The 16,173-nt window shown below is 34.9% G+C and overlaps 1 protein-coding gene across 4 annotated transcripts in view; it reads left to right on the top strand.

Moving 5' to 3' along the window:
- The window catches only part of PSMD14 (proteasome 26S subunit, non-ATPase 14), a 108,120-nt gene that overhangs the window by 8,580 nt on the left and 83,367 nt on the right, over positions 1-16,173 (top strand). For all 4 annotated transcript variants that reach the window (XM_035304705.3, XM_078327553.1, XM_035304703.3 and 1 more), the window contains one exon: positions 1,133-1,184. In XM_035304705.3, coding sequence (XP_035160596.1) covers positions 1,137-1,184 — 48 coding nt within the window. In that variant the 5' untranslated portion in view covers positions 1,133-1,136. The remainder of the gene's footprint in view (positions 1-1,132; positions 1,185-16,173) is intronic.

Here is a 16,173-nt window from a genome sequence, read left to right as displayed (position 1 = left end):
CAATATTCAACAAACATGATTGGGGATGGGAGGGTAATGTAATAAGGCTAAGTATGTTATTGAGTTTTAGTTTATATAGCAATTCTAACTAGTAAAATAATGTTAATCTGTTAACATTTAATTTGGAATATAATTTGTAGTAATACCATTTTCTAAAGTATACACTTAGGAAGAAGAGAAATTTAGAACATAGCAATTTTCAAGTAGAAAAAATCCTTTATTGTCATTTTTAAATTACTTAGTTGTACTGCTATTAATTTTTAAAATTTGGTTACTTCTTTTTGTTATTTGAGGCCATGTAAGTACACTTGATAGTATTAATTTCTTCTGTGATGTTTTCAAGCTTATAAGAATATCTTCTGTAGTTACTCTAAACCTTAAAACTAAATCAGATTGATATAATAAATCTACTTTGTATTGGTTAATTCCAAAATTATAATTGAGAAGCCCAGTGAATTTCCTTAGTGAAAAAGGTGTATATCTCTACAACATCTGAAATAACACAAAATATCTGTGTAGGTTCTAGAACACTATCTTAATACATTTAATGTTTACACTATAGTATTTCTTTTAGTGTAATGAGTTCAGTTTTTAAAAGCCTTTGATGCTAATTCAGAGATCCATAATCTGCTCACAATGTCTTTCACATGTAGTTTTGATGATAACTGACAAGCTGTAAGTTAATTAGCACAGAACTTACTAATGAGTATGTTAAAATTTAATTTAAAAGTGAGGATTTTTATTTGTACACTCTGGACAAATTGAAGGAAATTCAATCATACATATGATAAGCATTTCAGGCAATTTTTCTGCATTCAGGTACTTTATTAGATAACAATAAGAAAATATAATTAACTTAATGATAGCAAAGTTTTGAAAGTATGCTAAGATGGCTTGTCTTTAAAACTGGGGATAACCCAAAACCAAAGCAGTAAAATAAGGTCTGTTAATTAGCATAGAAGACAGCTTTTTGAATTAATATGTGGTGTTAATTAACAGGAAGTCTGATGTTGTGTTGTAATTACCACCAATATTTTTGACATACTGAGTGACTGAAGGTGAATTATATAGATAGCAATTGAGTAAACACTTTTGTGCTTAGGAACGTTTTTTCTTTGTTTCTGTTTTCTAGAAATATGGACAGACTTCTTAGACTTGGAGGAGGTATGCCTGGACTGGGCCAGGTTAGTATATAGTCTCTTGAATATTTCCCTGTGCGTAAACTACAGCCTTTTTGTAGTTATCCAAAGAGAAAGAAATTACCCCCAAGAAAATCACCTAACATAACTTTATGGTAAGAAGCTTACCTTATTGATGTTTGCTGTCTTACAACAGTAGATAACATGTGGAAAACATTTATTGTCTTAGTTTCCTTTTCTCCTGGGAATAAGAATTTTCTGGTATTTGTTTTGTTAACATTTTGAGATATGTGAGATTATCGAAGTTGTCTTTTAGGGAAAAGAAATCCTCAAAATAGCTTATTTAGTGAATTTACAATGTAAACTTTAGATGTAACACCACAAAAAGTAAGCATGTCATCCTGTTTGCCAGATCCAGAATACTGACCCTTAGAATGTTTGTGTGTACAGTCTTAACACCGGCAAATTTCTGCTAGTATTTATGATAGATGGATTAATACGTAATCTCTCTTCTTTCCTTTAAATTTGGTATAAATGGTTTCTTTTACAATCTTTTTAAAAATTAAATAAGCTTTCAGTTGTTTTAATATTGTTTGTCTTGTTTCATTTGCTGTTGGGCAAATGACCTCTAGATTTCTGCCTCAGGATAGTCTATCTGCTTTCAGGTCAAGAATTCCTGCCTCTTGTGAGTGCTACACTTTTGATCTTTGCAATCGTACATTGACTTAATACTAATTAACAAAAGAAATGATTATTTTTCTCTTCCTCAGACTTTTATGTATGCAATGTATTGTTTTATGACCAAATATTAGAAATATCTTTATAGCCCCTTTTAAAATCCCTTTAGTTTTCAGCTTTCCCACATTTTGTATTGCTATCAATGACTTCATTTTTCTTCAAAGTAATCCATGTTTACTGTAAGAAGCAGTTTTTGTTTGAGACTTCATGAAGTTCTCAGTGTTTTAGAAGCACTTTCATAAGAACTGTTTGATAAGTTCTATTATGGTTTACGACTTTTAGGAAGTTGAAATCGTTTTGTGATTCTGTATTACATTCTTGGATAGATTTTAGTTGTTTTTCATTTACTTTTGTTAGTTTTAATGATTTCTTCTGTTTCATTGTGTCAGCCTATTTCTTCACGATTCTTCATTTTTGTTAACACCTGTATAACTTATTCTCTCAAGAGGCCTAATCCTCTTGGACCTTGATTCCCGAACCTGTTTCCATTCTTTTGTAAACATTCTAGAGAGCTTCCGAAATTTCTCTTAATATATTCTGAAATTAGTAGTAATAATGTTCAGGCATATGAAAATGTGAGATGTGAGCAGAGGTTGTATGTAGATACTGCAAATTTACCAGCAAGTTATAGGTGAAGATGTTGCCTTAGAATTCTTAAGGGAAGTTGCATCAAATTTAAATATAAAAATAACTTTCCTTAAGCATAGATACAATAAATATCCATTTGGAAATCCATGCTGGAAAACTCCTGGACATGAAATAATGGTTTCACTGACCACAAATTGAGCTATATTATATGCCAAATCTTTGTATCAAGTGGAAAACTTAATGTTTTTTCAGTAACCTTATTGGTTTCTGTTTATTTAGTCAGCCATTATGTCCTTAGTTTTTACTCTTTTTTGATGTTAAAAACCTGTTGCTCAAGAATCATTATATATATATATATATATATATATATATATATATTTCATCTCAATTAGATGACAAACTCAAAGAATTAATTTGTGGAACTCTTATTTTTATGATATCTCCCTTATCCTGTACTAGGTGTTTAATCTTTTTCTCTAAAGTTTTATTTTATCTTGTTATAGGAATAATTTGACAAATACTTATGATGTTACTTTTGCAACATGAAATTTTAAGTGTGTAATTTTTTGCATAAGAATATGTTTATTATTTATTTTTAACAAGAAGTCAAAGATCTTTGGATTGATAATAGCTATCTTTTCATTAGATAAGTCATAGCCACCAATAGTAGTAGAAAAGGATACACAAATTGGCCTTTCCCTCTGAAAATCAGTGGGAAATGTTATTTTACCATTTACTGGAAAAGGCAGAATTCCTTCCTAAATAGGAGCAGGTCACTTGCTGGTAAGTTTGTAGATGACCCTCTTAAAGAGTGGCAGTAGATAGGAACAGAACAGGTAAGGGCCTCACATAATTGACAGTCCCTTATGGTTATTTTATTTCCTTGATTGAAGAACAAGACCATGGACATTTTATGAGTTAATAGACTACCTTAAATCATTGTCTATACAAATAACCTAACTTCCATGAAAGAAATGTCCATAACATTTTTTTTAATTACAATGCTTCTTTGCTGGCTTGAAGACATTGTGTTTCACTCCCAATTGACACTAACCTGGTGGTTAGTGTCAGACTCTGTTAAAGGGTCACTTCTCCACAGGACTATCTTTACTTCAGATGCCAGCTACACTTCATGTATCCCCAAGCCATCGACACTTTTGACTGACCTTTTGACTTGACTATAAATTTGGAGGTCCTCACAACATCCTCAGGTTTGATAATTCAGTAGAACAACTGACAGAACTCAAGAAAGTGCTGTGTTTATTATTATAGTTTTGTTATCCTGGAATACAGATTAGGAGGACCAGCAAAATGAAGACACACAGGATGTGGTCTGGGAGGAGATGCAGAGCTCCTGTGCCCTCTCTTCATGGAATTAGGGCATGTCACTCTCCCTGCACATCAATGAGTTAACCAGCCAGGGAACTCCACCCTGGTGTAGCTTTGGTGTCCAGAGTTTTTGTTGGGACTTGGCATACATGGGCTTGATGATTAAATCATTGACTGGGTGATAGGACTCAAAATTCAAAATCTCCAGCCTCCCTTCCCTCCTTAGAAATTGGCCTGGCTCAAAGTCTTAGCCCTCTAATTACCATGTTGGTCTTTATGGTGATCAGCCCTCATCCTCAAGCTATCTAGGGGTGTGCACTGAGCGACTACATTAGCATAACAAAAGAAACTTTAAGGGTTTTTGAGACTTTGTGCCAGTAACTCAGGATAAAGACCACATTATACAACAGACTTGTTTTCAGCCTCGACTTCATTATTTGTAGAAACAATTCAATATTTCGTTTGAATTTTTACTGTACTATTATTTGATACTGATTTTTGTACCCTTTCCAAGAGTCACTATCCCACCTTGGGTCCTAATGCCTTTACTATAACCCAATAGTAATAAGAAGGTATTTGGGCTTTGCTCTGTGTGCTAATTGGTCATGTTATTATTATTATTATTGTTACTATTATTACTATTTTTTGAGTCAGAGACCTGCTTTGTTGCCCAGTCTGGAGTGCAGTGGCATGATCTCGGCTCACTGCAATCTTACCCTCCTGGATTCAAGCAATTCTCCTGCCTCAGCCTTGCAAGTAGCCGGGATTACAGGCATGAGCTACCATGCCCAGCTAATTTTTGTATTTTTAGTAGAGATGGGGTTTCACCATGTTGGCTGGGCTGGTCTTGAACTTGCGACCTCAAGTGATCTGCTCACTGCAGCCTCCCAAAGTGCTGGGATTACAGATATGAGCCACTGCAGCTGGCTGGGTCATGTTTTTTTAATGGCAGAATTCACAGTAATAATATAGGAATATCAGTATTACAATCACAGTTGATATTGATATTTCATTGTTTTTGAGGTCACTTGGCCTTAATTGTTTTATTTGGCCTTAATTGTTTTATTTTGCCTTAATTGTTTTATTTGGCTAGTAGGTCAAAAAGGAACTTTTAAATAATCAAAGTCCCCGTTCATTCTAGTCTCTTAATTTTCTCTAGGCTGGGCGCGGTGGCTCACGCCTGTAATCCCAGCACTTTGGGAACCCGAGGTGGGTGGATCACGAGGTCAAGAGATCGAGACCATCCTGGTCAACAAGGTGAAACCCTATCTCTACTAAAAATACAAAAAATTAGCTGGGCATGGTAGCACGTGCCTGTAATCCCAGCTACTCAGGAGGCTGAGGCAGGAGAATTGCCTGAACCCAGGAGGCGGAGGTTGCAGTGAGCCGAGATCGCGGCATTGCACTACAGCCTGGGTAACAAGAGCGAAAATCCGTCTCTGAAAAAAAAAAAAAAATTTTTTTTCCTCTAAATAGGAAGTGACTTTTCTCTTTTCCAAGGCTAATCCTTCCACTTATTCTTGGATCTCATTCTCTTGCCACATTGCTTATCTCCATTGACTTCTTTCTTTGCCTACAAAGATGTTTAAGTCTCCTGTATCCAAAAAAGAAAACTCCACTGCATATTTCCATTAAAGCTTTTCTTCCATTTATTTCTAGTATTCCTGAAATAACAGCTTAAACTCCATAACCTACTTAATTACTTCTGTTCACCCTCATGAGAATGCATTCTGGCCAACTCCTGTACTGGAGTTGTACTGGACTTTTTTAAACTCCCAAGTCTGTTGTCCTATTTTAGTTCTCTTTTAACTGAACTTCAGTATTCCACACTTACTATCTTAAGCCTTTCTCTTCCATTAGTTTTTATCATGCTGTCTTTTCCTATTTCTCATTATGGTATCCATTTTTACAAAACAACTAAGTTTACTTTTTGTAATATCACATTTTAAAATGTTAATATTGGCTGGGTCTGGTGGCTCACACCTGTAATCCCAGCACTTTGAGAGACTGAGGAGGCAGATTACATGAGGCTAGGAGTTCAAGACCAGCCTGTCCAACATGGGGAATCCCTGTCTCTACTAAAAATACAAAAATCACCTAGTTGTGGTGGTGCACATCTGTAATTCCAGCTACTCAGGAGGCTGAGGGAGAAGAATCATGTGAACCCAGGAGGCGGAGGTTGCAGTGTGCCGGTATCGTACCACTGCACTCCAGCCTGGGCGACAGAGTGAGACTATGTCTCAAAACAAAACAAAACAAAAACAGTTAATATTTGAATAGTGATAGGCTAAAATAATTAAATTTGTCCCCAGTCCTCTACTTCAGTATAACTTACCAGCAGTTTGAAGCATAAATAAAGATGTTAGTACTATTAAAATTTATGAAATAATAGCTTTAAATTTCAAATGTGTTTTCGGATTTTCTTTGGTAAAGTGCTTACAAACTTGAAATTACTAAAAGGTATGAAATTATTGTATTAAAAACATATATTGCTATAATTTGGTTACTTCATTGTCTTTATAACAAACTCCACCTAGGTCTTGGCAGCTAAACAACTTCCAAAAGCAGTGGGAACAGAGCCCAAGGGATGAGAATAACCAAAGCATAGTCTGCCGTTTTTAAAAATTTTGGTTTCTCTCTGGGTTCATTTTAGCTTTGGAATAGTCAATATAAGCTTGAAAGTAGATGGAACTTAAGTGTAATGTCAGTGGCATTTAGTAACTTGTCTTCAGTTTTAATATGTTATGTCAATATTTTGAGTTTCTGTGAATCATGTTTTCTTTTTTTTTTTTGGCTCCTTCACCCAGTGCAGTGGCGTGATCTCTGCTCACTGCAACCTCTGCTTCCTGGGTTCAAGCAATTCTTCTGCCTCAGCCTCCTGAGTAGCTGGGATTATAGATATGCACCACCATGCCTAGCTAATTTTTGTATTTTTAGTAGAGGCGGGGTTTCACGATGTTGGTCAGGCTGGTCTTGAACTTCCGATCTCGTGATCTGCTCGCCTTTGCCTCCCGAAGTGCTAGGATTGCAGGTTTGAGCCACCATGCCCAGCCCAGGTTTTTTTTTTTTTTAATTTATTTATTATACTTTAAGTTCTAGGGTACACGTACCAGAACGTGCAGGTTTGTTACATAGGTATACATGTGCCGTGGTGGTTTGCTGCATCCCTTTCATCTATATTAAGTATTTCTCCTAATGCTATCCCTCCCCAATCCCCACAGCCCCTGCTATCCCTCTCCTAGCCGCCGACCCCTGACAGGCCCCACCCAGAGTGTGATGTTCCCCTCCCTGTGTCCATGTGTTCTCATTGTTCAACACCCACTTGTGGGTGAGAGCATGTAGTGTTTGGTTTTCTGTTCTTGTGTCAGTTTGCTGAGAATGATGGTTTCCAGCTTCATCCATGTCCCTGCAAAGGACATGAACTCATCCTTTTTTATGGCTGCCTAGTATTCCATGGTGTTTATGTACCACATTTTCTTTATCCAGTCTATCATTGATGGGCATTTGGGTCCATACGTGTTTTTGCGGTGCCTTGATAGTAGAATGGTTTATAATCCTTTGGATATATACCCAGTAATGGGATTGCTGGGTCAAATGGTATTTCTATTTCCAGATCCCAAGGAATCACCCCACTGTCTTTCTTCCACAACTAATTTACACTCCCATCAACAGTGTAAATGTGTCCTATTTCTTCACATCCTCTGCAGCATCTGTTGTCTCCTGATTATTTTAATGATTGCCATTCTAACTGGTGTGAGATGGTATCACAAATTCCAAGATGAACAAGAATATTAATACCTAATCCAGAGCCTTATAAAAGACCCACAAACAATTATATTTTAAGTGCCTAGTACACATTACCTACTTTGAATCAGTGAAAGCTAATGCTCATTGCAAACAATGTGATTTGTAAGTACAGTGGAGGTAGGGTAAAATGAGACTAACTTGGGAAAAATTAGACTAAATTGAGGAGTTGACATTTGGTCTGAGTTTTGAAATGTGTGTCAAGGCATATTCAAAGGGCTAGAAAATAGATACATGAGAAAATACTGGGAAAAGGAGCTGGCAAAGGAATCTGAAGTTGGTTATGAAAGGTGTTGAATGCCATACTTAGTGATTTTTACTTTTTTCCCCTAGGTGTTATTATAGTTTCATGATTTTCTTTCTTTCTTTTTTTCTTTTTTCAGATATGAAGATTTTTTTTATTTCCATTAGACTTGTGAGATAATTCGGTCTGTGTTTTTGAAAAGTAATTCTAGTGGTAGTTTGGAGAATAGGTAAAGGGGAAGAGATTAAAGGCAAAGTCATCAATTATATGAATATTTGTGTCTTTCAACCTTCCAGGCATATAGTAGGATTATATTTTTTTGTCATCTTTGTAGTTAGCCTTACCATGATTTTGCTTTTACCAATGGAATGCGATTGGTTTATAGGCCACTTTTAGGTGGAAGCTTTAAGAATTAGTGTGTGATTTGTCTGCCCTGGTAATAAACAACATGATTTATCGTGATGGAGCCTCTTTTAGCTGGGTCCCTTAGTGAGAATGGCATACAACCTGCAAGTTTTAAAGCAGAGCTAGAAATCATGTGATTTCTGTGTGAAATACCCTGATTTTTTATTTTTTTCTGGTCTCCTGTTTTGTTTGTTTGTTTTAAATTCACTTAGTTTGTAGGGCAAACTAAGCACATAGGGAGCAGGCTACATAATGCCTATAAGTTGTTGCTTTGTATCTCTGGTACAGACCTCATTAATTTTAGGATGCAAAAAGAAGAGAAAATACTGCGGGTGAGTGATCCCAGAAGGCTTCCTGAATGTGGTGGAATACAGTGTACATTTTGAAGAATTATTTCAGGTGGCTAGATTAAAAAAAAAATTCGTGAATTGAGTAGGATGTGTTTTGTTATAACTCCCAAATCCTCACAGTGTAGGAATTGTTTTTTTTATATTCACTAATAACTGTTTTTCTGTTTTTTTATTGTGGTTGTTGGAACAGAAATGTTGTTTCAGTTGTTTGTCTTAGGTCTTGGTCTAATATTTGGTAGAGAGGATTAATTTAACATAGCAATGGAAAAAATGACTGGAATAAATGAATAAATAATACTATTTTCATGGATGAGGAGTCTTTATATCACCACACATCAATTCTTTCCAACTAATCATAAATTCAATGCAGTTTCAATAAAAAATCAACCAGAATTTTCATGGAAATAGGCAAACTGACTCTAAAATTTATGTAGAAAAAATAGTTCAAGAATAGCAAAGAAATTTCTAAAAAGGAAAAAGAAATTTGCTATACCAGAATTCAAAATGTATTATAAAGCTATATGATTAAAGTAGTAATATATTGTTACAGAGATAATCAGGTAGACCAGTATAATTAAAAAAAACCCAGAAATACATCCATCAATATGGGAACTTGGTTTGTAATATAAGTGACATTAAAACAGTGGAGGAGAGGCCTGTTCATTAGATGATGCTGAAGCAAGTGGTTTCTAGTAAGGAGAAAACTAAAATTAGATTCCTGCCTTATTCTATATACAAAAATTTATACCAAATAGATGGAATATCTAAATATGAAATCAAATTTTATAATTTTTTTTTTTTTTTTTTTGTAAGACGAAGCCTTATTCCATCACCCAGGCTGGAGTGCAGTGGTGTGATCGTGGATCACTGCACCCTCTGCCTCCTGGATTCAAAAGATTCTCCTGCCTCAGCCTCCTGAGTATCTGGGATTGCAGGTGCTAATTTTTGTATTTTTAGTAGAGATGGGGTTTCATCATGTTAGCAAGGCTGGTCTTGAACTCCTGACCTCAATTGATCCGCCCACCTTGTCCTCCCAGAGTGCTAGGATTATAGGCAGGAGCCACCATGCCCAGCCCAAACTTTATAATTTTTGAAGACATATCCATTTGGTTGGCTATTATTCAAATTAAAAAAAAATATTGGTGAGGATTGGAGAAATTAGAACTCTTGTATATTGATGGTAGAAATGTAAAATGGTACAGATAATACGAAAAACAGTAATTTTCCTTAAAAGATTAAACATAGGATTACCATATAATCCAGCAATTCTACTTCTGGGTATGTGCCCAAAGGAATTGAAGGCAAAGACTCCAACAGATGTTTGTACATTAATATTCTTAGCACTGTTATTCATAATAACCAAGGGGTGGAAACAACCCAAATGTCCATCAACAAATGAATGTATAAATAAAATGCATATACACTCATTCCTCAATGTCCTTGGGGGATTGATTCTAAGACCCCTGTTCGTACCAGAATCTGTGGCTGCTCAAGTCCCTTAGATAAAATGGCACAGTAGTTGCATATAACCTAGACACAGTGTCTCGCATAATTTAAATCATCTATAAATTACTTACAATGCTTAATACAATGTAAATGCTATGTAAATACTTCTATTTAAAAAGTTATTCTTTTTATTGTTGTATTATTTTTTATTTTTTTGAGATGGAGTCCCACTCTGTTGCCCAGGCTGGAGTGCAGTGGCACCATCTTGGTACCCTGCAACCTCCGACTCCTGAGTTTAAGTGATTCTCTTGCGTCAGCCTCCTGAACAGCTGGGATTACAGGCGGCTGTTACCGCGCCCATCACCATGCCTGACTAATTTTTTTGTATTTTTAGTAGAGATTGGGTTTCACCAAGTTTACCAGGCTGATTTCAAAATCTTGACCTCAGGTGATCTGCCCACCTTGGCCTCCCAAAGTTCTGGGATTATAGGCATGAGCCACCATGCCTGGCCGTTTTGTTATTTTTTATTGTTCTTTCCCCCCAATATTTTCTATCTATGGTCTGTTGAATATGTGGATGAGGAACCTGTTGATATGGAGGGCTGATTTTATATACAATGGAATATTCTTAAACTTTAAAGGAATGAGATTCTGACATATGCTACAACACGAGTGAACCTAAAAGATATTTTGCTAAATGAAATAAGCTAGACACAAAAGGACAAATGTTATATGATTCCACTTAAATGAAGTATCTAGAGTGTCAGATTCATAATAATAGAAAGTAGAATGGTAGTTGCCAGAAGCTGGGAAGTGGAGAGAATAGGGAGTTAATTGTTCAATGGGTACAGAGGTTCAGTTTGGGATGATGAAAAAAGTTCTGGAGCTGGTGTTGGAGATGGTGGTGTTGGTTGTGTGACATTGTTAATGTAAAATGTCACACTGAATTGTTCACTTAAAAACAGTTAAAGTAGCAAATTTTATATTTTTACTACAAAAAAAGACATTTAAAAGTTCAGTTATCATATCTTTAAAATGAGGTTAGTAATACCTACCCAGATGGTTCTTTATGAAGATTAAATAAACTCACATGTGAACTAGTCAGGTGCACAGCAAATAACCTTCCTCCAGATACCGCCCCCATGTTTTGCAGGGGCAGAAGTTTTTATGTTTTCATGACCTTAAAATAGGAAAGCACAACTTAAAAGATTCATAATTTGACTACCTCAAGACAATATTACTAATTCTTGTCCCCAAAAGACAACAGAAACAAACTGATAAGACAAGCAAAGATGGAAAGAAGGTCCTGGCAACACATTAATCTGCAACACTATGTGGTTCATTCAGCAGAACCATAGATTAATAAGACAAAAAACGATGACTTCATTCAAAAAAAGAATGCGAAATAAAAATGACCAAATGAAATTATGAAAAGATTCAGTGTCGCTGCAGGAAAATGAAAACTAAAACAACTATTAGATTTTTTTTTTTTTAAAAAAACCTGTTGAATTAAGTGTTAATGAAAATTTAGGGAAGCAAGAATTCTCATGTAAGCTGTGTTTGTGTGTGTGTGTGTGTGTGTGTGTGTGTGTGTGTCTGGGATGGTTAGGGATTGTAGCTCTGTGCTTAGATCATTACTTGGCAAATAACAGACAATAAATATATGTTAAATGGACACATCATATGTGGTAAATGGTTAAAGTCAATTTGGAGAGCAATTTGACAATATCCAGTAAAACTGAAAATGACCAAACTTCTGTCACTGAACAATTCCATTTACTCACTTTAGAGTAACTTTTATACATCTAAATCAGGAGACATGTTTAAGAATGCTGTTACAGCATTGTTTGGAATGTTAAAAATTGCAAAATATTTAAATGTCTAAACGTGTTATGATAAAATTTATGCAGCCGCTAAAATGGATGAACTAGGTTCTAGATATCAATATGCATAATAGACCTTGTAGACATAGTGAGAGAAAAATTCAGTTGTAAAAAGATACATATATCATAGAAACATATAAATTAAAAAACATAACATAACACCTTTTTTTAGGGTTACATAACTCCTAAGTAAAAATATTACAAGTTGTTCTACAGAAGCACTGTCTAGTACAGCTTTTACAGTGATGGAAGTGTCCATATCTGTACCGTTCAGTACAGTAGCCACTAGCCACATGTTTGTTAAGTACCAGAAATGTGACTGGAGCAGCTGAAGAACTGAATTCTAAATGTTATATTACTTAACTTTACAGAGTCACATGTATCTATTGAGCCCATTGATATATCTTGTATAACTAAAGCACTGAACTTTTTATTTAAATATAAATAGTCACATCTATCTAGTGGCTACCGTATTGTACAGCACCATTCTAGATAATTCACAACAAATTCATGAAAAGGGAGGGAGGCAAAAGGAACTTCAGCTTTATGCATAATGATCTCTCTTTAGTACACAAACAAAACCAAAGCAAAATAACAAGTCATAGAATAACACTAAATAACATTACATAACATTAAATAACATTTTTCTTTAGTACTTTTTAAAATAGCCACCAAATAAAATCAGAAATTCATTTGAATTTATTTTTTAGTACTTTTTTATGCCTTACCTAGGTATTCCACTTTCTCTCCCAGTCTTTAATTTGAAGACGATAGTACTAGAGAGGTTGCCACAGTATAGATCTTGCAGGGCCCTGTAGAAAATTCTCTTCTGAGTGAGTTGGGAAGCCATTAGGGATTGCTGAGCAAAGGAGTTGTGCTTATCAGACATAAATTTTTAAAGAACTTGGATACTCTGAAGATGAAGCTACTACAGTAATGTTTTAAAATAAATTACAAGATTGTTATGTTTTATTTTTATTCTGTATCTGCTAGAGCAATCCTGCTGTGTAATGAACCATCATAGATTAATGTGTATAATTAATCTTTATTTATATCTGTCACGTTTGAAATACAAGCTTTAATTTTGCTGTAAGCAATGGCATAGTGGTATGCAAATGAGCAGGGCTTTACAAAATGCCTTTTTACAGATTTTCTTTACATTCCTTGAGTTCTTTAGCTTAACTATATTGACAGTATTTATAAGCTCATGAATATTCGGCTTACCTTTTATTTTCTTTGACTGTGAGTATCTGATGTAATCCTTTGTACATTTATGAAGAGCCTTTCTAAACATTGGTAGATTAATTTGGGCATTTTCCCTCTATTAAGAAGTAGAGAAGGGTCAAGAAATTTTAATTGTTTTATTTCTTAGCTTAATGACAAATAATAATGATTTTGCTTTAGAAACAAAGCAAAAATACAAGATGCTTTTAATGTTTTTCTTATTTGCTGCTCTTGTGAGACTATAATTTTATTTGATATAGTTGCTAATTATTCTCTTCATATACTCTGACGTTTATATGATAGAAAATTTAGAAAGGGGTCAGGTAAAAAAACAAGCTAATTAGAGCATATTCTTTCTAGTTGTCATTGTAGTGTGATTATTCTGAATTCGTATTAAACTCTGTGAAAAACAGGGTGCTCCTAAGAGGTCTCAAATCTAGTGTTGAGGGTTCTCGGTCAAGTAAAAGGGACATACGTTTTCTGTAGGTGCATTATAGTTAACCTGTGTCACTTTGTTTGAATATTTTAGTTGTGACAAGTCTTCTTTTGAGAGGAAAGGTCTTTGACACTTGTGAATGCTAAATTTCTATTTTGATATGCAATTGTGATAAACAATTTTGTTCAAGTTCTTTAGAATGGAAAGGGATTGGTGATAAATTTTTAGTTACAGTGAAACTATCCTTCAAAATTAATTACATTCTGATGAAATAAGAGAAAAAATAAAAATTGTGAAAAATAAATGTTTAAAGTTTTAAATATAAAGTCAAGGATATGATGGATTTATGACATCTGATACCATTTTTTGTAGAAAGAGTATATGGGAAGGAAGACAAAAGATATCTCCAATATAGCAAACTAAGACATTGGAACATGTTTGATTTACTGGTTACATTGCTGATTTGGCACATTGATGTCTGGGTTTTCTATCTCAAACATAACTTGTAATTTTTTAGTTCATGTTATCATTTGGGAAGTTCTCCAATTATCAGATTCATTTAAAACCCAAGCAGGTAGGACTGATTCTCTTACAATAAAGACTCAAGGTGGTTCTTTGTGGGATGTTTTCTGGGTTGAGTGTCCTGAAAGTATGTCACCAGAGCAGGGCAGTTGTCTCCACTGGGCAGCCTCTCAGTGCTGCTTTTTAAACAGTTGCCAGTGATTGCACAGGCTTTTCCTTTCAGAAGACTGAATGCCTGTGAAGGGCATAATGGCTTAAGGACGATAGAGTAAATAATAATGATAAAAATTACGATAGTTGTACTTTTCTCTTAGTCATTGTACATTTTCCCCTCTTTTTACTCAGTTACATTCTTTACTGCCTGTGGTAATTCTCTGTTCCCTAGTGTTCTAAACACCAGAGCCTGAGTTGTTGGAAGGAAAATGCTTACCAAAAGTAGACAGTAGAATGACAAAACCTAGTTTTTGAAAAGTGCACCATTCTGTTTTATAGAAAAGGAAAACTCACTTCATAGGAAACAACATATTTCACTACCTAGTAGAATACATTTTTGTTGTCATTGTATAGCTATATCACTATAGGGAGATGATTTTGATTTTGCTTTAGTTTGCACCTGGTTTCATGGTTTCTGGGTTATTTCTCTCCCCTTTGCGATTTCTGGTTACTGTATACATTTCCTGATTTTTACTATAAAGACTAAATGATGTCTTTGGATATTTTATAGCTCAGCCATTCTATGAGGCTTTTGCCTTGGGAGCTTTCAACTTGAAAGGGTACGAAAATTGTAGTAATATAGGGAGACAGCCCCATTCTTTGAATAGAGAATGTCATTGAACATCTAGAACAAATGTATGGATCTATAAAGAGGACCCATATATTTTGAAAAGTGTATTAAAATTTTCCTCTAGTATTTTAAAAAGTGGGATGGGAGAGCAGAGGAGAGCAAAATGGACTGATGCTGAGTGCCTTCCTTATTCTGATATGAGGTGTTTATGCACTTGATCTTTTAATCCTCACAACAGTCCTACATGGGTAGGGATAATTAATTCCATATTATAGGATCAAGTCACAGAACTAACAAGAAGTGGAGGTAGAGTTGGAACACAAATTTTACTGGTGTCACAGACCTGTTTACATGAGCATTTCTTCAGGTAGATAACATCAATAGTGTTGTCACTGGCTACTTGTTTCATACATTAATAAAATTTAAATAGTCTTATAATTTTTATTGTAATCAAAAGTAAGTTGCTTGCTTTTTAAAATTTTTGGGAAATTAAAATATTTAGGAGGGTTTTTATTTATCCTGACATGTAATACTTGGCCCGTGTTTTAAGAATATTTAAGGAATTAGTGAATATTTCATCTTATTCCCTATGATAATGTGTGTCTTGACACATTGGTAAAGGTAGAGGTTACAAATAGTACAACTTTTAAAAGGTTTACAGTGCTTACTTTTTTAGGTTCTTAAAACATTTTCCTTACTGTTTAGAAGCTGATTAGCACTTCTGATTGCCAAAATACATTGTTTTATTTTAAAAAGTTATTTTGGGGAAAAAATCTTCTCTTAAGCTAATTTCAATGACCAGTATTCTTATACCTTGACTTGTAATAATGAAAAAAGAGGTACAGGGAGCTGTTTTATTTGAATAATAGACTTGCCAATTAGCCATCAAGTGCTTCCATCTGTGAAATTGCTGATCAGATGGGTTAGCTGGGATGTTTCCAGACTAGGGCATCATAAATGGCACTTAAAAACTGTCACTTTGATGATGAGGTTTCAAGTATTACACTGCTTGATGCTGTGGAACCCTTTTCTCCTTTTGCAGTACCATGTTTTTTTTAGAACATACTGATCTCATTTATGAATTCTGTGGTATCAAGAGAATTTGGGAGACCTGCCACTGATGTAATTCTGCCTAATCTGCTGCTCTGGCCTGTGCTGGGATTACACCAGAGTGCTAACAGCTTCTTTCATAGCCTTCACAGTATTGTTGGTTGGGCATCTGACTGGCACAGGCAGGCGATGCTCATTGCTTGTGGGCCATGGAGCTGGCACACTTTGGCA

This window comes from Callithrix jacchus, chromosome 6 (genome assembly GCF_049354715.1).
Source record: "Callithrix jacchus isolate 240 chromosome 6, calJac240_pri, whole genome shotgun sequence".
In the NCBI taxonomy this organism is placed as follows: Eukaryota; Metazoa; Chordata; class Mammalia; order Primates; family Cebidae; genus Callithrix; species Callithrix jacchus.
Note: the sequence above shows the minus strand (reverse complement) of the source record. Positions and strands in the feature narration are given on the sequence as shown.